Consider the following 26,640-nt stretch of genomic DNA (forward strand, 5'->3'; position numbering starts at 1 on the left):
GTTTTTCAGACACGTAAACTCTTCAAAATCACCAGTGGGGTCACTGCTGATGTATTTAATGTCGTAGAACAAAACGTGATCCGTCTCTTAAATTTGTGTCGACCACACACCTTATTTCCAGCTATTTTCAAAAAACTAGTTAAAAAAACCCATTGACTCTGAGACGAGGGAAGTGGTCAAATGCTAACTAACTTCCGGGTTTTAGTACTCGTTCCTGCACCACTCTATAGGGCCTATTTTTCCTTATTGACTGACCCTACTCTAAATGAGCGCCTGTGTCACCTCCTCGATTAAAGATCCCAGCAGAGCTTATCTGGTCTTGTTTTTAATTTTCTATACATGTACCTGATTTGAGTCATCTGATACATTTAGAACAAGCAAAAATAGAAAGCTATGGACATTTAAATAAAAGCGTCACTCATTGATTGAATTAGACCTAGGAAAAACTGTTGGCAGGTGCCTGCAGCCTAAGTGCTGTGTATCAAATGACAACACACTTGTGTGACACATAGGACAGCTAAGCTCTACACCAGGGGTGGGGAACCTTTTTCCTCTCAAGGGCCATTTACATTTGTTCAACATCCTCCGAGGGCCGTACAAATGATTGACCTCTGCTTAAAAATACTAAAATCACAGCCCATTCATTTAGCCTTTCTTTCATGCTGTGCAAAGAAAAAGCAACCTCTTAATCCAGATATCTTACCATGCATGCACGTGCACGGTGTGGCATGACCACCAAAACAGAAAGATATGGACGCAAGATGTGTGCAAATGTATTTAGTTTCCTATCCATGTGGACATGATTTAAGTGGGGGGGGACCTAACCTCCTCTCATGCTCCCCCAGGAAGATTTTTTTTTGTTTTTAAATGTTGAAGTTAAAAGCATCAATCTGGTGCACTTTGAGAGCAACATGAGGAGATCTATGGATACATCTCTCAACATCCATATGAAACAGAACTGTAAACAGATTTACTTTTTCTTTATGGATATTTTACAAATCACTCTCCTTTCAAACTGTATTCTTGTTTATTAATAACAACTTTTTTTTACTGTCATATAGTATTTTATACCCGTTTGCTTTATTCTCTTATTTTTTTATAACTATAATGATCATATAAAGATGTGCCTTTACCTCACTGGCTGGCTTCTTATATTCGTTAGCATCGCTAGCTAACCAGATGCTAATAACAACAACGTTATTGACTGTATGATCAGTATGACAGATGAACAGATTGCCACATATACCACGTGTTAGGCTCGTGTTGTGTTCAAGCACCCTGACCTTGGCCAGGAAAAACAGGCACTCGCTTGTTTAATTATTTTGCGGTCTAGATTCCTTAATTTGTTTTTCTTTTTTTGCGTGTGTTTATAAATTACCTCGAGGGCCGTACCAAATGGTCTCGCGGTCCGTATACGGCCCGGAGGCCGGAGGTTCCCCACCCCTGCTCTACACTGTGTAGTGCTAATTTAACACATTAATATACAAAAATAAAAGCAGGATTAATTGAGGGAAGACCAAGACAGTGTTATATATAGTCTGATGTGTTAAAAGTGGAAGTAAAAAGAGGGGTGCTATCACATGAGAAAACAAGCCCAAACTATGTCAGGAAAATGTTTGTTTTTGAGGGAGAGAGAGAGACAGGATTGTCCACGCAGAATGTTGGAGGACCTTGTGGCCAAACTCAACCTTTGAATGTGTGTGTCTGCGTGGCAGTGGGCGGGAAGTGGTTGAAAACAGGAGCTGAGGGAGGCACCTTGGCAGCAAAAATACATGTTGATTTATAAAGACATTGGCTAGGTTTAGCAAAGAGAGGAGAAGTCAGCTAGGAGAAAATGGGGAAACAAGAAAGTCACCCTGTTATATTCACAAAGTAACACTTTCATAAGTGAATAACACCTCACTTTATTTTAGAAATGAGTTTTCAAATGTCTTTAGTAGGCCTCATAGTCATCCAACATTAATTTGAAACCTTATCAATACTAACTTACTCAGCTGTGATACATAAACTATTTGGATTAGCCTGAAAACTGTTTTTTATTTATTTTTTCTAAAAGGTCTTCTATTTTTTTTAAAATTTATTTTAATCGTTTATTTGGCAGGGACAATGCACATTAATGAACACTTAAAACAATAAATGTGTCGAGCGTAAATATGCTGGATTTAGCTTTGAGCTACTTTCCATCGCAGTCCCTCACATAAAACATTTAAGAAAATGACATTTATAAACATAGCTAAATGTGTTGCCTTATCATCATGTTCTTCAACATTCAAAATTAAAAACCATCTCTACACCAAAAAAAGTACATGCACATCTTCATTATTGTACGGAGCCCTGGAGGGTTCATAGAGAGAAAAATAAATAAAACGTGGTCACGTTTTACTTTCTCGTGCGCACGCTTTAGTAACTCGTGCGCACGAGTTAATAAAGCGTGGCCTCGTTTTAATTAAATTGAGGGATTCCTGTCCGTGACTCACAGTAGGCCTATCTGCTGCCCACAGCTGTTTTATAGAAGGAAAATCTCTGCGGCACCAGTGGCCTGTACTACGAAGCAGGATTGGCTATTTACACTATTCATTCATGAAGTATGACGCTGCGCTGTCAGCACGCGTCTCCATGTTTGTGATTGGTCAAATGTTGCTAACCCCGTCCCTTTCACGTGAGCGCGCTCTCAGCCGGACAGAGAAACCCTGGTTGATTTACTGAGTTGATAACCAGCTTCGTAGGACCGCTTATCGACATCGCGTTTGTTAGGGTTAGTTAAGCCGGGTAAATCGAACATGTCCAGGTCCAGGGTCTGTTGAACTGGCTTCGTCGTACAGGGCACTGGAGGCAGTAACGTGTAACTCAGCAGAATCTGAGAAGAGCAGCACCAGCTGCAAAGAGCTGTGCCTTTTACTGTTTACTTCACTGCGTTTCCCTTCATTAGAACAGCTCAATAGAGATCGAGGCTGCTGCGTTTAACCACACACACCTATACACACATCGAACTACCAGAGTATTCCCCCTCGCTTTATGAAGGAGATGTCCTGTCACCGGGGCGCATGATGTGTGTGTGTGTGCTCAGCTCCGCTCTGTGTGCGTGTTCGTGTGTATCCGACACCACCGGCATTTGTTTTCAAATTACCACGAACAGTACTTTAAACAAATCTGGTTCCCCATAGTTAAGTGTATTCCCAAGTGAAAGAAATGTGTTTAATCTTAATCTCGATGTGCTATAGTCCTGCCGGAGTGCACCGGAACGAACGATACTATCATAAACAAATGCCCCCCCCCCCCCCCCCCCACACACACACACAAAACGAGGCCATGCTTTATTAACTCGTGCGCACGCTTTAGTAACTCGTGCGCACGCTTTAGTAACTCGTGCGCACGCTTTAGTAACTCGTGCGCACGAGAAAGTAAAACGTGGCCACGTTTTATTTATTTTTCTCTCTATGAACCCTCCAGGGCTCCGTATTATTGCCTTTTTTCTTTTTTTTTAAATAAAGTCTTAATGAAAAATCCACCAATATTAATTTTTGAATGATAAAGTCCTTAGTAAGCACCTATGTGTGCTATATGCACTTCATCTAGATATTTTACTTTTTTTTTCTTTTCACACATGTATAATCCAGCTTCTAAATTAATGGGTGGTGATGGATTTACATCTTGCCTGTAGATACTTGAAAAGGACAATATAAATGTGATTACACCAAACAACCTTTGCCAGCTTATACAAAGTCATTTGTTTTATATTGATCATACCATTTATTTAAAAAATAAAGTATCTAATAATGAAAATGCTTTTCTCCTTTCTCAAACAGAATGGCATTGTTGCAAAAGACCTTTCCAGATTAAAAATGCTCTTCTCAGAAGTAGAGGTAAGTGTCTTCATCTGGTTGTAAGCTGCCTTACTGTTGGTCTGTCTTTTAACAGGTGATGTACAACTAATAATACTTTTTCTGTCCCAACCTCCACCCACTCTGCCCAATCGTTGTCCTTGTCAGTCTATAAACGGGGAGATGGCACCAGAATACACAGGGGACCAGGAGGAAGGTGAGAAAATCACTAGCATGGGTCATTTTCAATACTTCCCAAAACTGACAATATACTACCAAAGACACCAAAGACTTGGAACATAAGATGATTTATGTTTAGAAAGTCTTAAATAAGCCAGTTGGCAGATTTGCAACTGACTCTTAACAGGTTACAAGCTGGCTGATAGTCAGTTTACAAGGTTTTTTAATGTTTTTCTTATATATTGTTATATTGACCACTTAGCTTTGTGTTTTCCCAGAGGTCCAAGAAGGCTGGCAATTCCGACCTCCTCCCCGAGGAGTCACCAGCAGTGAGGAGTACACCCTCTGTAAAAGGTAATGCAAACTGGCTTGTTATTTATTGTATCTGATGTTTATTAAAACAAATGTAAAATGCTGGCCAAAAAATTGCTGTTTTTGTTTAATATTAAAAGTCAACTTTAATGTCAATCTTTCAGTTTGTGTGTACAGACAGATCTAAATGACGTTCCCAACAATCCCAAATACAATATACAGATATGTATATCCTATATACACAATCAACAGACACATCTGCACACATTAAGATAAAAAACACAACAATCAACATACAAATAACAGTCACTTCAATGTCAATATCTTTTGGAATTAGTGCAAGATGACAATGAAAGATGAAATGTAGCAAATCCTCATATTTCTGGGAAACGTATAACTTCCAAAAATGTATTCGGGTATCCTTTGTGTTTTCATGACTTAAAACAATTAGTTGTAATTCTCAGAGATGTGTTTTAGTTGATTGACTACTTGTCAGCAGCAGTTGAACACTCACTTTGTCTTTGCTGTAGGTACTTGGAGCAGGGTCTGTGTCGGTACGGGGCCCAGTGTACGTCAGCCCACTCTCAGGAGGAGCTGATGGAGTGGCAGAAGCGTTATGCGTCACGCCTCATTCGCCTCAAACAGCATCAGGAGAGCAAACACTTCACAGAGAACTACATGGAGAACCTGATAGAGAAGTGGATGAATTCCCTCAGCCCAGAGAAAGTGGTGAGTGCATGCGAGATCAAAAAAAGGTCAATGGATAGAAAACAAGAAAATACGATGCAAATCCATGAGTTCACTTCCTTATAAGCCCCCCTAACACAAACATGTGTTGTGTAGTGATTTTGTAAGACACCTCACATTTGTAAGTCTAATGGGGTAGTTGTGCTTTACTGTTAAGGTTAAATATATATTTTTTATTTGTTCATGTTTGCATATTATTATTTTATAACTTAAGAATTTGAGTATCCCATATTTGCACAGCAATAATAAACTATGTTAACCCCTGTCCGGGCAGTCTTTTGAATCCGAACCAGACAAGCTAACATAGTTATTATGTTCTTAAGCTGTGATTATTGAAGGAGGCCCATTCATAAGCATTTATAAAACTAACCACCCCTACACCTTGATCTTTGAGGTATACAGATATGTGCATGTAGTAGGGATGGGAACGATTAATCGAATATTCGGAATTATTCAGGTGTTCGAATAATTATTCATGTATTCGAATAGGAGTTATGAATATTTTTATTATTATTATTTATTTATTTTGGGAGTGATGCCCAAGTTGATTACATATTATCAAATTGAATAATTCAATGTATACGACAGTGCCATAGCTAAATGTGTTAGGTGACGTCTAAAGGTGTGTTTTGCTCCGTTCACCGGTCCCTCACAGCGGGCAGAGCTGCAGGTGCTGATCTCTCTCTCGTGTCCGGTTATACTTCACTCGTGTTTATGTCCAAATCCATCAGATCTAGCTAGTTCTAGCTAATGATATGGCTGCTGCCCCTCCCTACACGCAGACTCAAACCTCATCTCAGGCCCAAATGTGGCGTAAATGCGCTCCGCAGCCGTTGCGAGGTTCCGGTGCGAACAGTTCATGAGCGTGCTCCCCCGCCCCCTGTCAACACTCGCGGCACATGAGTGGCCAGCCTAAACAACAATAAGCGCTGCTTGGCAACCGTGTGTGGTGGCAAAGTACATAGACATTTTGACTGGAGAGATTTAGTTTTGCCGGTATTCAACATATTTTACCAGTCATAGTCCGGTAATTATTTACACTCTAAGAAGAGTCCTACACAACAGACATGGCGTCAAAAAGGAGTAATGTGTGGAAATATTTCGACCAGGTTAGTGAGTGCAGTGTAGAGGTCAAACTATGCCAAATTAAACTTATATATACATACTATACCTTGCTATACCCGCAACCTCCGTTCCAGCTGAGAGGGTCTTCTCTACAGCTGGCCTGATTGTGAATCGCCTCCACACATGAAAGCTGTAGGCCTATAGCTGTCAAACTGTGATCACCAGTTCAATACATTTGACAAATTCGACTTGGTTTAAACTTTCTACACTTATTTGAACATGTATGTATTTATTTCCAAAAATTAGTGAAAAAGAATTGGGTAAAAAAAACAAAAAGTCAGACTTTTTTTTTTTGGGGGGTCGAATATTCGAATATACATTTGCTTTCAAATTCCCATCCCTAGCATGTAGAGCAGTGAACTTAATTTTAACCACTTGTCTTTTCTTTCCTAGCTAAGTGACTATTTAGACGGAGTGGCAGTAGAAACCAGCTCCAGCCTCTCTGTTACTGTTGCCGCCAAAAAATCTGCCCACTCCTGGACCTTCTCGTTCTTGTGCAAGGTACGATGATATGTTTAACACCAACTATGTACAGATCCACGTGTTTAACCAGGTCACTCATCAGTACAACACTGAACACAAGGCAACATGCCAGTGCTAGCTGTTGGTCCTAAGCATCTTTTGTTTGTTTGTCTTTTTTATCTCCGTCTCCTTGACTAGCCGGCTAGAAAGCTGTTCCGCATCGCCCTGCTCTACGATGCCCACCGGCCGCACTTCTTCATCACAGGGGTCTCATCTGAGGAGCGGCTGCAGACCCTCCCCAAAGGCTGCCAAGAGTGGACCCCAGGAGAGGAAACAGCAGGTATGTACTGGCTTATTAACGTTACAGTGACAGTCTTTTTTGTGTGTGTCTTCAACGCAATTTTTAAAAGTATTTACACTAAACGATTCTGTTGTTACAGTGGCGCCAGACAATGGCCTGGACCATTGTATCTACAAGGTAACGGTGGGCTTCAGCACAGAAATCTTCGGTACCTTCCGACAGACCGCTGTTTTTGACTTCGGCTCAGAACCTGTGCTGATGAAGCGAATCATGGTGGATGCTGCCTCGATTGAAGGTAAGCTAAAGGCAATAAGGTCATGGCAGAGTCATTAGAAAGCTTTCCTGATTTATATCAAATGAATTAAAGTACTTTTTAATAAAATGGTATCTATTCTGACAACGGTTCTTTACATTGGTGTCAACTTGTAGATAGTTTTCTAATCACGTTTGAATAGGTATTTCAATTGGTTAAAACAAGCTGCTACAGGAATCAAAACTGTCAATAACCTTCTAGTCCTTTCAGTTTGTTAATTTGTACTGGATGCACCAAAACATCTAAATATCCATGTTGTTTTCAGACCTGGAACATCTGCAGGCAGCCAGGCAGCAGCTCTTGACCACTACGAAGCGCTGGGACCCCTCCTGTAAGACCATCGTAGAATTTGTTCCTAATGAGACGATGGCAGACCTGGAGCGCAGCCTCCTCTCCAGATATCAGATCCCTCTGTCGGCCGACCAGCTCTTCACCCAGTCGGTCCTGGACAAGACTCTGACCAAAGAGAACTACCAGGCCCGGCTGCATGACCTGCTCTACATTGAAGAGATTGCACAGTATAAGGAAGTTAGCAAGTGAGTATACACGTTTCTATGGTTTCTTCCTACAGGGATAGTCAAATGGGTTTTTCACAAATCTGAATAATATTTCATATCTCGGGAATAAATAATAAAACCGGCAAAACAAATTGATGTTGAATTCCTTACGCAGTGGAAGCAAGGTCATTCAAATGATTATGAATTTACTGTAAACTGCTTTTAATAAGATGATAACAGCGTAAGTTCAGTTAGAGCCTGCTTGGTGATATAAATGTTATCCAGTAGGTAATCATACCAGATCATCATTTTCCACTGATGGAAGCAACTCTAAGACTTTTAATTTCCGTGACAAAGTCTGTTATATATGTGTATATATAATGTGTATCTTGTAAACGATTTAAAATGTTGTAACAAACCAAAACCAAAGCTTGTTTATAGTCCCTAGAACATGAAAAATCATTTATTGGTTAACCACCAATACATTGAGTTTCTTTTTATGTTATGTGAACCCACCACAAGATGTCAGACTCAACCTTTCTTGTGAATTTGCTGTGTGCATTAGAGAGAGCGAGAGAGAGAGAGCGAATGTAACTCACACACAGCTGGACTCAAAGTGTCAGTTTCATTTAATAACGCTTATCTAAGGTTATTCCTTTGTGTGGAAAATAGTGTTTTTTTCCCTCTAGAATAGACGATTGTTATTCCATACCTGCCGCTCCACTGGTTTATGCGAGCACACAGTGGACCCTCCCCCACCACTTCAAATGTCTCAGCTTTCTTTTTTGTTCACAGTTTGATCTTTTACTCATGACTTATGGCGTCATTTGGCTTTGTAAGGAGTAGCACTCACCTGCAGTGTAAATGTTATTTCAATCCAATTAATTTCCTGTGTGCATATGAATAATCTCACTGCCTACTAATACATCCATGTCCCGGTTGGCTCTAAGGCTTCTCATGGCTGATTGAGTTTCAGCAGGAGATCTCAGAGTTAGGAGTGGATTCCTTTCATTGGAGTACTACGGTTGTTTAAGTGCAACCTATGACTTAAAATAAACCCCAATTAGAATATCTCTGAATAATCTCACACTAGATTTATTTCCTGCTCAATGCGTCATGGTCATGAAGCATCACTTGATTATCTAAAGTGGTCCTCCATTACTCCATGTTCAACATGTCTTGCTGTCTCTTCCTGTTTCCTGCTGTAGAGATAGTATAGCCAGAACGCTGATGCAAAACCATAGCAAAAAACCTCAAGAGTCCAGTTCAGAATATGTTCACTTATCTGCGTATGTCAATCATCCATCACAGTTTATCACCAATATTGCTTTCTATTTCATCGCTTCATTTCACAGCAGATAGGCAATGTGATACAAGCTTCAACTGAAAGCACCAAAAAGTGCTTGGACATGCTTTCTGCTACTGGTTGTTTTTGAAGGACTTGACATACGAAAAATAATTTGTCTGTCATTTAAGGTTCCCCACTGATTTATATTTGTAAGCCCTTTACACATTTAAAGAAAATATGTTTGTTTGGATTTAACTTTTTAGCTTTGCTTTACAATGGCAAATGCACAAACCTGCAAATACGTTCCAGCTACAAAGTGGTCATCTCTCTGCTCAACAACACAATACAGCTGATGTTTAATGTGTGTGTGGTGATAATATCAGTAAATGGTCTGCAGGTCCTTAAGGGGTCTCTGTGTGAGTCAACACTTGCATACATGATTCATTACAACGGTGATAGGATCACAATCTGTTTATCATATCTTTTTAATGGCTGTGTCTAGGGTTGTTGTGTGGTATACACATACTAAACTGTTAAAGAACAAAAGGGAGGCTAAAACCATTTAACCGTTACTTATTAGTCATTGCTAATCACCTTGACAACGCCTACTCAGTTCAAGGCACTGCTTGATGCACTGAGTTTTATTTAATAAGTCTAGACCAGCTTCTCTTTAAGAGAATAAAGATCATGCCTGCAGTGCAGTGTGAATATTTAAATGTACAATTATGTATGTGGCATCAGGCTGAACTTCTACAGGGTTAGAAGGTCCACATTAAAGGAAGGATACACATTTGCCTCTGTCACAGGAGAACATGTGATACTGGGACTAGTATGTCAATAACATACCGCAGAACATTAACCTGATTGCTATAATGTTTTCTTTGATGTATTAACTAAAGCTAAACGTCTACAACGTCATAACCAAATATCCATGTGTGTCCCTCCAGGTTTAACATCAAGGTGAATCTCCAGCTAGTCACCAGCTTCATGCTGACGGGCATCTCTGTTGGAGCCAAGTATGCCCAGAATGGACAGCTCTTTGCACGCTTCAAACTCACTGAAACACTCTCTGAGGTAACTGAACTGGTTAAGTTGTCGATTGTTATTATCAACACGGTTTTCTGTTAGATCACGTTTAATTACTGTCACTTTTTAGCCTTAAAGTAACATTGTCTTTTTTCTTACCTCAGGACACATTGGCTGGACGGCTAGTGATGACCAAGGTGAATTCAGTCCTCGTGCTGCCGTTAGCCCGTGATGGGTACAGCAACCATCCGCCCCCCGGGGTGAAAGAGCGTGTTTACGAGGCTGTGATTGAGGAGAAGACCAAGGACTACATCTTCCTGAGGATCTGCAAGAACTGTGTGGAGGAGCTTGGGCTACTGCCGGACAGAGAATTACAGGTATGGTCTGTTGCAAGGGACAAGCAGGCGCACAGAAGTGCTACAGCATGAGGCTGTACTGCTGTCACTGCCATAAGATACATGAGTGGGGAATTGACATTAGTGGAAGGGGCAGGCTCATGGTGGCTTTAACACAGGGCATTTGGTGACTAAGATGTTATTGGGCAAGAATCTCGGAATTTCTTGGCCCTCAAAATATTTATGAGATGTAAAGGATCACTCGTTGATTAGCATTTTAAAAAGTGGTGACAGTACTTTTAAGGACTGTTTTGGGGGAAACCTGTCTGTTCCAGTGCGGCAGTGTGCGCGTTCTCATGTCGGGATCCCATTTGATGAGAAATCTCCAAATGTATTGAGTGTCTGTAACTAGCAGCATCATCTTGATCTACTTCCCCCTCCGGCCGGAACATTGGCAGACGTGTTAACAGTCATCATAACTATCCTCCTCCTGTCTCTGTGGGAGCATCATCTTCCATGTGACGCTGCGCCTACCTTCTCTACGTGCTTCAACTTCCTTTCCCCATCTCCTCTATGGGCTCTTAATATATGTTCACATAGCCTTGATGTTTTATGCTCCTCTTGCATATCTCACACTTCCCTGCTCTTGTGTTCATATGGTATTTCCCCTTCTTGCTCTATTGCTCCTCCCTACTCTCCTCCTGACTGTTTCCACGCTTTTTATCGCTAGTTTGTTTTTCCTTCTCAACTTCTGATTTTTCCACTCGTACCCTTAAGGCATTGCATCATTCAAAGTATACCTGTTAGTAATACGTCTCTGTTTGTAAGAAAAAGAGGCCCTTTATCAGTAGCAGTAAAAAAGCATGTTAGTGGTTACATCAAACTAGTGTAAGACAAGGAGTTGAGTATAAATGTAAATGGGCCCCGGCTTCCCGAGAAAACAAGGTTAAAAGATATCGACGTAGGCCTTTTTACTCATGTCTACACAATGAAATGTTGTATGGGTGGGATCACTCAAGGTCTAGAGAAATGTATTTGAACAAAGAAAGTGATAAACCAAACTATTATTGAACTCCAGTCAGAAGACACTATTGTGGTCTTGATTGTTTGGTTAAAAAAATATCTAATTTGAGCGCTTGTGCTTAAAGGTGGGGTAGGTAATTCACTTCAGAAACACTTGTTGTTATATTCCATGGAATGCTCTTTACATCCCGATAGCAATGAATATCTTAAAAATTCATCTGTGGAAGCCGTAGCGCTGTAAAAAGCACGACCAATCATTTGAGCCGGCCCGGCTAAAATAACTGGATGGCCTACCTGCCTGTCAGCCTTCCATCGGGGCACAAACTTATCTCGTGCCCTCATTGGTCATGTGCGCGTTCGTGTGTGTTGGAGGAGAGGCTCTGTAAGGAAGTCTGAAGGAAGGGGTGGATTTTCTTCGGCTGCGTACTTTCAAATTCTAGCGCACTCGAGCTGCTTTCTCCATTCTTACCTTTAATAGTCATTTATAGTTATATTGCACATATTACTTGTGTTGTTTTAAATGAATCTGGGTTCCTTATGAATCATTAAAGAGGCTGAGTTAAACCAAACATTCATATATTTGATATTATATTTGATCATGCAACACAAAAAAAGGCGTTGATTGAACTGCTTATAGGATGGTATCCTTGTCCTGTCGATGGATATAAGTTGAATGCTTGTTTTACATTGCTTGCTTAATAAACTGTCTGTCTTGTCTTTGTGTCAGGTGGAGCTCCAGTTCCAGCTGAACAGACTGCCGCTCTGTGAGATGCAATATGCCCTGGATCGCATCAAAGATAACGGCATCCTCTTCCCTGACATCGCCCTTAACCCCACCATCCCCTGGAGCCCCAACAGGTGTGTGTTCACCATCTCCACAACCACGCATTTCACTGCTGATCAAACAACTATTTTAATCCAAGGCAATCATTGATATTTTATTCTGATTATCGTTGTTACCTCCTGCGTGCCTTCATTTATTGATTTAATAAGAAATCTGGGAAAAATCTCTAATACAAATGAATGAAGGCACAATCAAATGTTAATTTACACACGACAGACTGTCCATGTGGCATTGAAGAGGACATTTGTATTCATATTGGATCAAAGTTCTAGATTTGATATTATTTCAAACCCGAGGGAAGATCTTTCCAGCGTTCACACCCAGTCGTTTGTAGGAAATACTGCTAATCCTAAAGTGCTATTTCAGAGGACTTCCTTTAATACCTGCAAATCACTTTGGCTCGACAAATACCCTGACAGAGAGGACTCCACATTCATTTGAGAGTGGACTGAACATCCCTTGTTGTTCTACAGAATATGATTGAACTGGACTTTTGTTTGAATTGGAATTTGGATCAATCATTTGTTTCATATAATGTTTGCCCAGGTGTTCATTTTCCTGAATTTGAGTTTTTAAAGTTTCTTTATGGTGGTTATTCATTCACTGCGCAAGTCTGTAAATACAAATCAAATGTTTGTTTTTGTTAATTATAGTAATGTCTCAAGTTTTCTAACATGTGAACAAGACATGAGATAGTTGAATAAGGTGAGCTTTGACACCGATGTGCTGCCTTCCTTTCGCATTTGTGAAAGAAGTAAAGTAGGCATATAAGAGTTGAGTTTTTCTTCTCTTGTAATAGAATCCCATTAAGTTCATCCATCCACCTCTGTTTTAAACTCACACACACAATCCCATATCTCTAAGCCCCCCAGCTATGTCGCAGTTGGAGCTCAATCAGTTGGTGTTGGTGGATTCACAGCTTTAGAGGATGCAGTCTTCATAATGAGGACAGTAATGCGAGAAGACACACGCTACAGTCTGTATCACATGTGTGCGTCTCTACACACGTCTCTATCTATGTATAGTGAAGATGACTGGAGACACATCCACCCACACATTGTTGAACAAGTGTTTCTCCTTTCTGTGTTTCTGGATGTTACCCATGCCTTTTGCACATTCATGAGGAAACGCGTTGGCACACTGTCTGTAGTTTCGCCACCATGGCGTGGGTGCTTGTTACATGTAAACAAATACATTTGTACTTCAACAGCAAATACATACTCACATGACTTGAGTTGTCCTGACCTTTGTGCATGTCAGCATGTCTTATGTAATAGTGCTAATGTGAACCTACAATGCAGTCAACTGTGTAATACAATGAAACAACATTCACTATGGAATTCTAGCTAATAAAGTATCCAACAGGCAGTAAGGGCTGCCATCGTTACACACAGTTTGTCGATCATCTGACATGTGTACATGTTATGTTTATCTATTTATTAGTTTCTCACTTTTTGATGCAATGCATAAGCTAAGGGACTGAGTAGTATGACCTTTGTTCGACCTCCTCCATTCCTTACCCACTTAACACTCCTTTTGATCCTGCTCTCTTTTATTCTCTCATTTTCTTTCTTGTACTATTTCTCCCTACAGCTTTTTCCCCTAGTCTAACCCCACCCACCCACATTATTCCCAAACACCCCACCCACCCACATTATTCCCAAACACCCCACCCACCACCCCCTTCTCTTGCGACACAATTTAAGTTTTGATTTTGAGTGTAATATTTCCTGTGTTTTTGGGCAGTATCTTTTCTTTCTCACTGACGTCTGTCCCACTGAGGTTAATTAGATAGACAGAATGTCTCATTGTGTTCAAAGCTATATATGCTTGATATGTCTTTTTATAAAGCAATATTTTATTTAAATGAACGAAAACGGCTACTTTTCGTATTTTAATTCCTCAAATAATTTCCCCATCCTCCCTTTGCCCTTTAGGCAGTGGGACGAGCAGCTGGACCCCCGTCTGAATGCCAAGCAGAAAGAGGCCATCCTGGCCATCACCACACCATGCTCCATTCAACTGCCCCCCATCCTCATCATCGGGCCCTACGGCACCGGCAAGACCTTCACCCTGGCCCAGGCTGTCAAGCACATCCTCCGCCAGGACGATAGCAGGTCTGTTTACGGGCTTTCTTGTTTTACATTTTAATCTCTGTTGCTTTTTTCTTTTTCCCCCATTTGTTAGTAGGAAATGTTTACCTTGTTAACTATCGATTACCTTCCAATACTACTCTCGAGCCCTGGTCTCTCTATTTCCTCCTTTAGCATTGAATAATGTGCTTTCTTAGTCAAACCCAAGAACATTTATAGATAAATACTTGGTATCACCCTACCTTGCTTCTCATCATCCAAAAAGTCTTTGTCCAAAAGAAGGCGTAACAAATTGTGGGTTTCTATGAAAATCAAGGTTTTCTTATATTTTGTATCTGAAAGCAAATCACTTTTATACTTACACCACTTTATGACTTCAGTAGGTCAGCACGGATAGCTCGAAAAGGTTTCTGGTGTTAAGCAGACAGTCATTTAGAGTGTCTTCACATGTTGACGGGCTTTCAGCTTTAGTGTTAGGAAACTCAGTACCTGTGAAGAAAATGTTCAGTCTTTGATATCGATCAACAGTCACCTTTCTCTCAGATTTATATTTGCTATACGGCAATCAACATTTTCCCATGAGCTCATTAATATACTCACTACAAGTATGTCTAAAACAATCATACAATAAATCCTAGTGTCTTGAAGATGATATAATGTTATCTACACCTCACAGTCAAATATAGCACAATTCATTAGTGTTACAACCTTGCATGTTTGAAACATTGCTGAATTTGTGTTATTAAACTACCTTTAAGCCATCTTGGCATTTAATCTGCAACCTGGATGTCTCATGCCTTAATCTTTGAACTTGTACACTACGCACAGTCCCTATGTTATAACACTCTCTGTGGAATAATAGGTGCTACAATGTGATGGAGTATGTTGAGGGAAGGAGAAGGTCATGTAGATGTGTGCATACATTTGGCATCATTCAGAGTTTCTTTAGAGGTCAGGGGAGGTCAGTCCGAGGGCGTGATCAATATTGCAGACTGTGCGTCGGTTTCAGATTTAGCTCCAGGGCAGCGGCAGCAGCAGCCTTGGGTTTGACATTCAAAATCAAGAAAACACTAAAGTGTCAAGCTGTTGTTTGTGTGTGTGTGTGTGTGTGTGTGTGTGTGTGTGTGTGTGTGTTTTATGCTGTGGGCGTGTAGGAGTGTGCATGTGTCATCCCTGGAGGACAATGAGTGCTGGTCATTTGGATGAATTTGTGTCATTCGTGGTGGATGCACATGGTTAGTTTGATTATCAACGCAGTTCCTGGGCCAGAATGTATTTCCATTTAAACCATAATCTGATCAATCAAGTTATGTCACTTAAGTGAGCCACGCAGTGTTGTGAAACAAAATGAGAGTGCAAGGTTTTCTTCCATTTTCATGTCTCATCATTAGTTGGCGCTCTCACTGTGTGTGAGGACATTCTGCCATTTCTTTTGTTGAAAGGGAAGCCATATTATAGCACAAGCTCATAAATGGTTCCCTGGTTTCAATGAAACATGAATGCAATACCTAGGACAGTGTCCTCTGAACAGAAGCTAACATTTTGTTTAAATAATAAGGGAGGCAGGGTTGTAGATGTAATGTAAAAGGAAAAACTGCGTGAAGCAATGTCATATTCCTTCATTTAGCTTTGAATGCATTTGATATTCTGTCTTTAGGATGAATTATAGATATTTTAAAAGCCAAGACTAGAATAAGTGACCCCTCTGGAGCCGTGCTGCATGCACTTCAAACTGTTAAAGTGATGAAGATGCTGGATAGATCCTCGTCACTTTGTGTTATTGTACATGTTCTATACCTTTTTCCTCTGCATATCTGTCACTGTGATGTCTCTTCAAATGGGTAACTACGAAAAACTGTTTTCTCAATTTGAATGAGTGGCCACGCTGTCCCTTTACAATGTGTAAGCTTAAAGTTCCTGCTCTAAATCGACATGGTGCATAAAGCGAATATACAAAATACATATGGAGGAATTTTGTATTTCTTGTTGAGCTGCAGAGCATGTCTTTGTTAATATGTTTAGGTCACTGCAATCAGAGATACATTCAAAAGCATTGAAACACTATCAAATACATTGATGTGATGACGGACAAGTTTTCCTAGAGGGGAACGGCCCATAAAGGCAGGTTAAATGAACCGATTGAAGCTTTGCGTCTGACATAGTTTATCTTTTGTCTCTTCAGGGTCCTGATCTGCACCCACTCCAACAGTGCGGCCGACCTTTACATCAAGGACTACCTTCATCCTTACGTCGATGCAGGCAATCCGCATGCCAGACCTCTCAGGTATGGAAGCACACTTACGGCTAAGGGCAGAAACGTGCTTTACGTGATCTGTGCGTGCACAGCAGTTCAAACACAAATCAGTGCCTTAAAGCAAACCTTACACTTATAAAGGTACATTTTGAACATACATGTTCTGTCTGACTGTATTTGTATGTCATCTGCAGGCAGCAGTTCATTTATATTTACATGTATCTTAGATGTCCTTACGGTTAGCTTATTATTTTGTACCACTGGGCCACAATTTCATGGTTTATAATATAATGGTACTGAGACCACAACTTACCTACAGTTGACAAAAATAACACCCCAACCCGTTAAAATACACAACTTGTTGCATGTTTTAGGTCTACAGCCCCTAAAGCACACTTTTATCTTGACATTAGATGTATACTGTAATTCCTTAATGCAGTAATAGTTTGTCATTATGAGCCATTTATAGCCAGTGATCTGCTCAGTTCTTTGGTGTGTAGATTTATACCAGTAATACTACTACCAGTATTTGGTTCATTCTATAAATAAGAAAACAATATCATTCCCTTAAATTGCTGACACTCACTCATCTAATCATGAACTGGATTACCATTATTTGAAAGCCTAATCCATCCACATGATCAGGGCCGGCCCTCGGCATAGGCAGTATAGGCGAATGCTAAGGGCGCATCAACCCATAGGGGGCGCCAACAATTGAATTTTTATTTAAATGTATTTCATAACACAATTTCCCGATTTTGGATCAACAAAGTAAATCTTATTATCTTACACTAACAGAACTACACCATCATTGTGTACAGCGCCCATAAACTATGGCGCACCCCCCCCCCCCCAAATCAAGTTGAACCACCCCAGCCCCAGTAAAAACCAGAGGTTTATGTGAAATTGTTCTTTTTTTGAAATAATGGTTTTAGTGGGCAATTATAGGTTTTAATTTTGTATTTGTGTTAATTTAAAATAAATCAAACTCCCAAAAAACGTATACAGCTTCTGTGTGCTTTTATTAACATTGGAATTGACTGTGTAAGCGGCCGCGGGGGGCAAGGCTTTAGAGAGCTCTCTCCTGAAAGACTGAGAGGCTCTGATAACCTCAGCTCAGTGAGGTAAAGGCACACCTTTATATTTCATTTCATTTTGATTTGTCCCGCTCATGGTACGCAAAACCAAATGTAGAATAATTGCCACAAAACCTGACTACCATTGAGCGAAAAGGAGCAGGGAGAAGAATAACATCTTATGTGACCTGCCCCTTTCTAAAAAAAACAAATAAATACAAATAGATGGTCTGCCCTTCATAATAATCTTTTTTTCTTTCTCACAGCCAAACATAACAGTATCTTAGGATACTAAGAGAAACACACTAAAAAAAAAACGTATTTCCCACTTGACGGTTAACGGAAAGAAACAAAACATCACATGTCTAAGGAATATATATATATATGATCATTATAGTTATAAAAATCTAATAAATATAGTAGCTAAAATCTTGCCTAGGGCAGCAAATTGGTCAGGGCCGACCCTGCACATGATACAGAGATGGTTTAGTGGCTGGGCTGCTTTGCCCCAACGCAGTGTCGCACATTTTCTTGCTTCAGAGATGTGACCCCAAGAACTCCACGTGGAGGCTTCAGACACTCGGTCACAGACACACAACACGTCCTTACGCTGCTTCAGTGATTTCTAATCACATTTCAACAAGCCCAGAGGTCACAGAGGACAGAAGAGCAAGGCGCTGACCAGCCAGGGCCTGATGAGACAGCTGTGTGTCTGTGAGCCTAGGGACCACACGGGCAATCAAATGACTTGTTTCACATGACTGGGCCTTCTGAGTTCAATGCATTCCCCATTATCACTGAGCAAACTCCTCTCTCAGCTCCCACTGGTCGCATGTGGGATGAGTGGACTCAGAATAAAAACCTTGTTTGAATAGTTAGTAACAATATGTGGAACAGGACTGTTATATGCAGCCATGCATAACATTTAGTTTTACTCCTAAAAGGAAGAGTATTCAACCTAAAATAGCACATTTATTGACTTTTATTATGAGCCTTTTTTATGTTTGGTTCTCCTTGGCAAATATTCAATACTTTATAGTTGGCCTTCTTTGGAGTGAAGCATAACAGAATAAAATACATTGATGCCAGAATCTCTCTTTAAAATGAGTTATTATCAGATGTTTTATCTGTACTCATCATGGACTAGTTGTTTGCATCATAACATTGATCTCAATGTGAGCTATTTATAGACCATAGTGCTATGACATTTGGGAATGTAGATACATGCTTAGTTAACTAGTAAAAGCTTGGTGTAGCACATTCAACATTACTCTTTCAAACAATGTTTTGAATGACTTAAACAATGTTTTTTAATTCAAATTAAGAATAGCTGTTAATTAAATGTACAATGCAGGTGTTAAGGGCAGCGTACATCAGACCTGTGAAGTAATTGATGTTGTCCTCTTTTGGTTGTTTCTCTCTGCTGACGTTTGTCCTTTCGTTCTCTCTCCAGGGTATACTTCAGGAACCGCTGGGTGAAGACGGTGAACCCATTGGTCCAGCAGTACTGTCTCATCTCCAACACACACATGACTTTCCAGATGCCCACAAAGGAGGACATCCTCAGGCACCGTGTTGTGGTGGTCACCCTCAGCACCTCCCAATACCTCTGTCAGCTGGACCTGGAGCCTGGTGAGTACTTGGAGAACATAGGAGGTGATCTCAGGAAGAGGGATGTGGTGGACGAGCAGTGCCTTCAGCAGCTTTTATTATGAAAAGCATTTTGTTTGCCACTTCAACTTGGATTTAGTCATTTCAAAATATTTGAATATTGTGCTCCTGATAATAATTTTTCGGCAAGGTTTACATAGTGCCGATTTCTTCAACAATTCACAGCAGATGGCTCTGCAAACTTTACTTTGGTAGAAATCGTACTCTTATTTCATGAAGGTACACAACAGGCTTAAATAATATTGAAAGTTTTGCGATGAGACGATTTTGATTATCAATATCAATTTTCTGCTTTTTTTAATATAAATGAGGTTAACAAGAAACTACGAGCACCATTTTAGTATAATACAGTCCAACACAATGATAGCCTTAAAATGAAAGAACAAGGAACACACAAGGATACGCTACTCTCAACAAAAGGCTAAACGAAAAAGTAAAGTCATTTTTATTATTCGTCTATAACATGGACATGCAGTTTACAAAAATAAGTTTTTGTGTTAATGAATTAGTAAATGTAATCAAATGGTTTAGACATATTCTAATTGAAGACAGACAGAGCTCAGTGCATTCAGTCTCTCCTCTGTGGTCGTCCCCATTGACTCTCCTATCTGGAGATGGCAGGAGCCCACCATTAAGACGGGGAAGAAAGTCATTTAAGTTGTGCAAAAGACATGGAAAACAAACCAGTTTGTCATTGCAGGCTAATAACCCACTCTAATGTGTCAGCAGAGGGGGCTTTGTCTGTTGCTTGGGAACACCATCTGCCTGTTTCTAATGCATTTGACATCATTAGCCCCCCTCCCCACGTTTCATCTCTCCAGCTCTCACGGTGTTCCACGGTGATGGAAATCACCAGAAAACAAGGCAATTGGGAGCCAGAGAGTCTACTAAGTAGCGATAACAAGTCTTCCACCCCAAACACACAGATGCTCCAAGAAATCTATTAAATGTCTTGTTTGTCGATGCTCCTCTCTGTTAATGGCCAATATATTGAATCCAGCAGATGATATGCAGCGTTTGGTCTGTCTGTGTATGAGCTTTGCATTTAGACTCATTCTTTGTTCAAGGAGCAGGACTTACAAATAGGGTTGGGTATCGTTTGAATTTCCACGATTCTGATTCCGATTCTACTTTTCGATTCCGGTTCTTAACGGTTCTCAGGGTAAAAAGATGATGCATGCTTCTTCCACCAAAAAAATTACATTTATTCGAGAAACTTTTACACAGGTTAGTTTACAGTAATATTAATCAGTCTGTTTATATTCACTGTTATGAAACTGTAACCTGAGAACCACTGAAGCTACAACAGTGCAACAGTCCAACTTTTAAAGGAAACCCCCCCCCTCCCATTTAAAAACAGTTCTTGTTGAGAAAAACAAGCATATCTGCCTTCTCAGGCATACCGGGAAGAAATGTTTGAACATTTTAAAGTGAAATGCTTCAATCTGTTTGTGAATTGTGATCAAAACGTTTGAGACCCACTGAGATAACTTAGACTAAAGTGAACTATCTAAACACTCAAGAGTCCTTTACCTCACTGAGCTGTAGTTATCAGCCTCTCAGTCTGACTGGAGAGGACTCTCCTCCACATCATTGTAGAAACATCTTCTTCTTCCGTTAGAGCAGCTAGCACCAGATGCTAATAACAACAGCGCGTACCGGTGCACCCTCCCTCTCCCTCGCTCGCTCGTACTTTGGCTGTGAGCTGCGGGTGCCAGATAAGCCAACATCCCCCATTTTCATCACTTACAGCGCACATAGTACAGGGCAATTGAAAAGTGTAACCGGGATGAAAAGGTTGTTACATTTACTTAATTATGAATGTTGTTACATCAAGGCCGAACATTAGGATGAGCACCAACGGTCAAAACATTTGTTTTCCTCCCAGAGCTGTCAGCGCAGCGACTCCACAGATCTGGCGCCCGAGGCGAACATCTATAACGCCAGTGCGACGGGCTGGCCCTGGTCTCAGTTTACGCTGTAGGAAGTGTAGGTACAACCAGAGCCATATAATAGTATAATATAATATGGCGCTGGGTACAACCATAGATATATATAAACACGTGTTTATATATATTTATGGGTACAACGCTACATTTCCCGCCCCGCCGCAGTCATACAGTAGGCTACGGAGAGCGGCGAGAAACATTTCCTCAGGCATCGAAAAGCGTAACCGAAATTCACATTTCTAAATGATGCCGTTGGAACTGGTTCCGGTTCGGAACCAGTTCTCGGTACCCAACCCTACTTACAAATGACTATTAAACATGAATAACTCCGCGTCCACTCATTGTAGAAAGTGGTTTGCTTTCTACAATGATCAACTGCATCCCTTTTTTTATTTGAGTCACTGGACATAGTTGACGCTAAATAAATCACCCTAGTAACATAAACACTGAAATGAGCTCATTTGAGGCTATAAGAGGAATCTGTGCACTTCTATAGATGATGCTGAATTGTAATTTTGTAGCAGTTTTGTGCTGTGGCTCAGGTGAAGATGGATCTGTCTGTAGACTACTGGATTATGCAGCCTCGTGATAAAGGTTCAAGACTACAGCTCATACTGTAGTCAATAAGGACATCTGAAATGAAATTCTCTCCTAATGCGTTTCCATTGTGTGTCTGGCACCAGAACAATGTCAGATGCTCACACAAATGATCTCCTAGCCTGCTCTGAGCAGTAATAGATTTTTAACAGAGTTCACAGAGATGAAGCTTCCAACCCTAATCTAAACAAAGAGTTATGGATCTTTTCACACTTTTAAAAGGGTGAAAAGGGTAGAAAGAGACTGTGAAGGGAGAATGTGAGAGACTGGGTGTGAGGTAAAGGATTCAACATGTATTATTAAAACCATCATCTGTCCCTTAAATCACTTCTGAAAGACTGTGCTGCTTATTATACCCCCCTGCTTCTTTCTTTCTAAATTCAAACACCGTTATTAGTCCAATGACAGATAGCAGCAACAGAAATGTAATTTGGACCTCTGGCTCTGTGGTCCCCAAGGCGGGCATTATGTCCCAGGTGAAACATTAAGCACCATGTTCCTTCATGTCCGCTTCTCTGTCTACTTGCTGCTTATTAGGACCATATCTGCCTCCTTCCTGCCTCCCGCCCCATCTCCATTTCTCTGCCTGGGAAAACAATTCCAATTGAAATGACCCATGTACATTATTTGTGAGCACTATATGCCGTAACATATCCATGTGAATCGAAGTGGAAGAGCAAACAGGCCTGATGCAGTATGGCTCCCGCTGACTACAGTGTACGGACTGGTTTGTAATATAACGGCTGTGCATCTGGATGATTTGTAGTAACTTAGTAGTGTAAAGGACCGCCGTAGACCTACAATTCACTTGGGCACACATGAACACAGAAAATGACACAGCCCCCACAGTGGGAAATAAAGTTCTACGGCCAGCCCTTATCAGACTATAGTCGGTCAAAAAGATGGGATTCGGAGATCCGCATTAATGCTTTCTAGTTGCTGATCAAATCTGTGTTAAAATTTCCATATAGGCTACTTAGAGAACCATATGATAAATATAGGCTTGTGAGAAATATTATTATGCCTTCAGGAATGAACCAGTATTAAAAGTGTTTTGGCCAAAGGTTTATTTTAACGTATGATGATGTTTGCAACATTGTTAAATGTATATTTTTTTGGGCGATAGGGAATTATGATCAAGCTAGCTCTAAGCAGCATGAAATACATAATTCAAACATTCAATGCCAGAAAAACCTTGATCAAAGCAAATACTTAAATAAATGAAATGATTTACTTCCTAATCATTTGAATTATGCAAATATACCATTAGTTTTTTGATACAGTGTACGCCTACTTCATTGTTGAGCAAGTCATATTCCATACAATGATGAAAACAACCCCCCCCCCCCTCTCCAATCCATTGCTCTCAACACAATAAAGACTCGCCATGTTGGATTTCATTCGTCTGTAAAGTGTGGATTCAGAGATTACTCAAGCACATGATTTTAAGTACATGACTATTATCCAGAGATGACTAATGAGCATGATTTTATGCATATTACACACCACTTTAGGAATAAGTGTGACCTCTGTCAAATCAAACAAATCATGTGGTTAGAACTACATAATGGAACATTCTGAAATCTAGCAATGCCTTCTCCATTTTCTTCTTTTTCTGTTCGGTTAAGCCCCAAGGACCCCCTCAGCAGGTCCTTTTTTTCTTTCTTTTCACGACACTATCTTAATATTTAATAACCTATTAATGTGTTATACCAGATTAACGGGAATAATCTCAGCTAACTGACGATACAAACCATTTTTACCAAAACAAAACACAGGTCTCATAAGAAGCATCTAAATTACCCCTGAGCGAAAAATGCTAACGCACTTTGGCACAGAACTCAAGATGAAAGATACCCTTATTACCTATCGTAGCTGCACATACAAGATATCCGATTAAAGCTAAGGTTCCACAGATTGTTTAGGTATATATATATATCATCACTGAGAGATCCGAACTCTTGACAGGGGAAGCAAACACAGACATCACAACACGTACCTTTATGGAGCTTTTACGGGAGATCGTCTCACCGTAGCTGTCAATCTGATCAAAAGACGTGTTCAATGGCATTAAAACGAGAAAAAACGCGGCTGAATCGGTTAATCCATAGGTTGATAATGTTTGTGTAATCATTTTTTTGATTTATAATCTATAATTCCATTTGTATGTAAAAATCGGAGAGTAAAAGTTAGCTGCTAATGGTAGCCACCAGCGTTATCGCAGCTTCCGGTTTTGGCTATGCGGCAGTCTCACACACACACATTACCAAATAAGGAGTATGTGGGAGTTTCCCTCGAATCCATTGGCTCTGACGGTTAGAAAGAGATGTCAATCAGCAAAATCAACCCCAGAAGTGGTTTTTTTGGTGCTAAATCTCTCTTTAAAGGTCAAATTGCACTTGTTTTGCATCAATCTTGATACAGGGTACTTATTATATGTTGTAGTTTAGATTCCTAAAGCTTTTAGTCTACCATCCCATCATTCAAGGGTGGTTTTCACTATAAGTAATTTTTTTTTTTGGACGGACACAATAATAATAATTTTTTTACTGTGTTCAATCTGAATTTACTTTAAAAATAAAAACATCTATATTGATTCTGACACTTCTACATCCAACTCACAGGTGTAACCTTGCTTTGAGAAAAAAGATTATTAATTTAACCCTTTTAGAAGGGAAGATATGGTCATTTGTTCTGGGAATGTCATTTTTGAGCCTGAGACCTGAAAAGCAGGCTCGGGGCTGGTTAATACATGATTTTCAAGAAACATTTGCCCACAGAGTGCTCTTTCACACTCTTTTAAGTACGCTTTTGCACATTTGGTACATCACTTTAAAGTTTTTTAAGATACATTTCTCGCATTATGAGCAACAACCCTGTGTGTTAAAACATGGGCCATTTAAAGAAAATATATGTACTCCTTTTTATCAGCACAACTGCGAGTGAACAGTGCTATCCTTCAGTGAGGTTCACACTAGGTAGGGCTGCACGATTTTGGGAATTGCGATTTTTCTGACAAATATTGCGATTCGATCTGTGATATTTGTTTTTAAGCGACCCAATGGAGGTTTATTGTAAAATGCGGCCATATCTCCGGCTAGGAAGGTCACATCAACGTGCTAACCGTCTCTAGCACCCCCGCAGCCCGAGCTACGAGTGAAAGAAATAAACTTACATGAAACTTCCGTTGGGTTGCTTTAAAGTCAAGCTTCAGTTTAAGATTCACCCTGTCATAGAAACATGTGATGGAGCATTACTAACCTGACTCAGATGGTTGGTTTCACCAAAGCATCTAAAGCTCCATTGGAAGCCATTTGGAAAGGGCAGGCACTTTCAAAAATACTTGGCAGGTGATTGGATCAATCTGTCATCACCTTCTATCATGGGCCACTTCTGATTGGTTAACAATGGCTGGTACATGTGGAGCACGGCACTTCTGATTGGTGTGGATGACTGACACACAAGAAGAACAAAACAAACAAACAAAAAAAGAATGTAAAAAAAAAAAGAAGAAATAATGTAAAAAAAATCGTAGGCTTTGTGATTTGATAATCGCATCATTTCAAATGGTGATTTCGATTTTAAAATCGATTAATCATTCAGCCCTAGTGCACACAGAGAAAACACTGGTTTGAGACTTGCTTTATAGTTGTAGGAACAAAAATCAATACGTTTTGCAGGCATTTGTTCAAAGGCAGATGCAAAGGAGGGAATGTTGCCTCAAATCACAATGCTCCACCTCTTTTATTAATGTTGTTTGTTTACTTTTTGACAGTCCCTCAGTTCGTTTTGTTATTTCCTACCGTCAAATTTCATATCTACGTATACTTTCCTGTGGAAATTGTTCTCTGGTTATGCAGCCTCTCTCTTCCCTGCTCCAGCAGTCATTTGCCATGCCGTTTCATCCCCTTCCCCTCATACTGCCGAGCCCTGTTTGAGCTTTTGAAATCAGGCTACTGTTCAATACCTTTCAAAACGTCCACAAAACCCTGCCTTTGGTGTGTAGGGCTGCTTGAAAGGAGGTGAACAAAAATGACTGAGAATTGCACTGTTAGAGGGTGTTAATGTTTCTGGTGAACAACATTATTGTTTCAATGTAACAATAGTTGACATTACTAGGTCAAGGTATGAGTAGGCATCATCTGATTCAACTTGATTCAATAGGCTTTTATTTCAAATCATTTTGATGCTTATAATATTCAACATATCAATGTTTTATGAATGAATATCTGAAGGCTATCTTTCAAGACCATCACTTTAATATCCTCTACATAAGTTGCTTCTAAGTATTATCTTGTTAAATGAGTTCTGAGGTTTGTTCTACTGCAGTAATTCAACATTGAAAGGCACAGGTTATGGATCTTTTACCAAGCCTTCTCGTGGAGCACTTTAGAGAACCTGTGGTGCTGAAAAGGCATCATGTAAAGAAATTGGAGGCTCTGTATTTTTCTAGCACTTTACCGCCACGATGAAGTCGCGTAAGGACATATTTACAAAGTGGGTTCATGATAAATGGCTGATGTGGTCATATCTGCAAGTAAGAGAACCTCTGATTTCAGCCTCAATTTACAAATGATACAATCATTAGCAAATACTTTATAAACCAGGGCCTGTAATGTACACCTTATTTAGCCCATCACAACCTGTATTGTCCTAAAACTATAGATTTATAATATAAAAAATATATAATTTTTTAAAAACTGTTTTGCTTTTTCCGTGTGTGTGT

At 40.1% G+C, this 26,640-nt stretch overlaps 1 protein-coding gene across 4 annotated transcripts in view; it reads left to right on the top strand.

Annotated features, from left to right (window-relative positions):
• Positions 1 to 26,640, top strand: part of helz (helicase with zinc finger) — a 58,158-nt gene that overhangs the window by 6,925 nt on the left and 24,593 nt on the right. For all 4 annotated transcript variants that reach the window (XR_004571473.1, XM_034239748.1, XM_034239749.1 and 1 more), the window contains 14 exons: positions 3,807 to 3,863; positions 3,990 to 4,038; positions 4,280 to 4,355; positions 4,844 to 5,042; positions 6,579 to 6,686; positions 6,846 to 6,987; positions 7,088 to 7,243; positions 7,527 to 7,797; positions 9,994 to 10,120; positions 10,237 to 10,449; positions 12,158 to 12,288; positions 14,212 to 14,391; positions 16,550 to 16,651; positions 19,151 to 19,329. Coding sequence is in view for 3 of the 4 variants with exons in the window: in XM_034239748.1 (XP_034095639.1) it covers positions 3,807 to 3,863; positions 3,990 to 4,038; positions 4,280 to 4,355; positions 4,844 to 5,042; positions 6,579 to 6,686; positions 6,846 to 6,987; positions 7,088 to 7,243; positions 7,527 to 7,797; positions 9,994 to 10,120; positions 10,237 to 10,449; positions 12,158 to 12,288; positions 14,212 to 14,391; positions 16,550 to 16,651; positions 19,151 to 19,329 (1,990 nt within the window). In the remaining variant the exon portion in view is untranslated. The remainder of the gene's footprint in view (positions 1 to 3,806; positions 3,864 to 3,989; positions 4,039 to 4,279; positions 4,356 to 4,843; positions 5,043 to 6,578; positions 6,687 to 6,845; positions 6,988 to 7,087; positions 7,244 to 7,526; positions 7,798 to 9,993; positions 10,121 to 10,236; positions 10,450 to 12,157; positions 12,289 to 14,211; positions 14,392 to 16,549; positions 16,652 to 19,150; positions 19,330 to 26,640) is intronic.

The sequence above is a fragment of the Gymnodraco acuticeps genome, unplaced genomic scaffold (assembly GCF_902827175.1).
Source record: "Gymnodraco acuticeps unplaced genomic scaffold, fGymAcu1.1, whole genome shotgun sequence".
Classification (NCBI taxonomy): Eukaryota; Metazoa; Chordata; class Actinopteri; order Perciformes; family Bathydraconidae; genus Gymnodraco; species Gymnodraco acuticeps.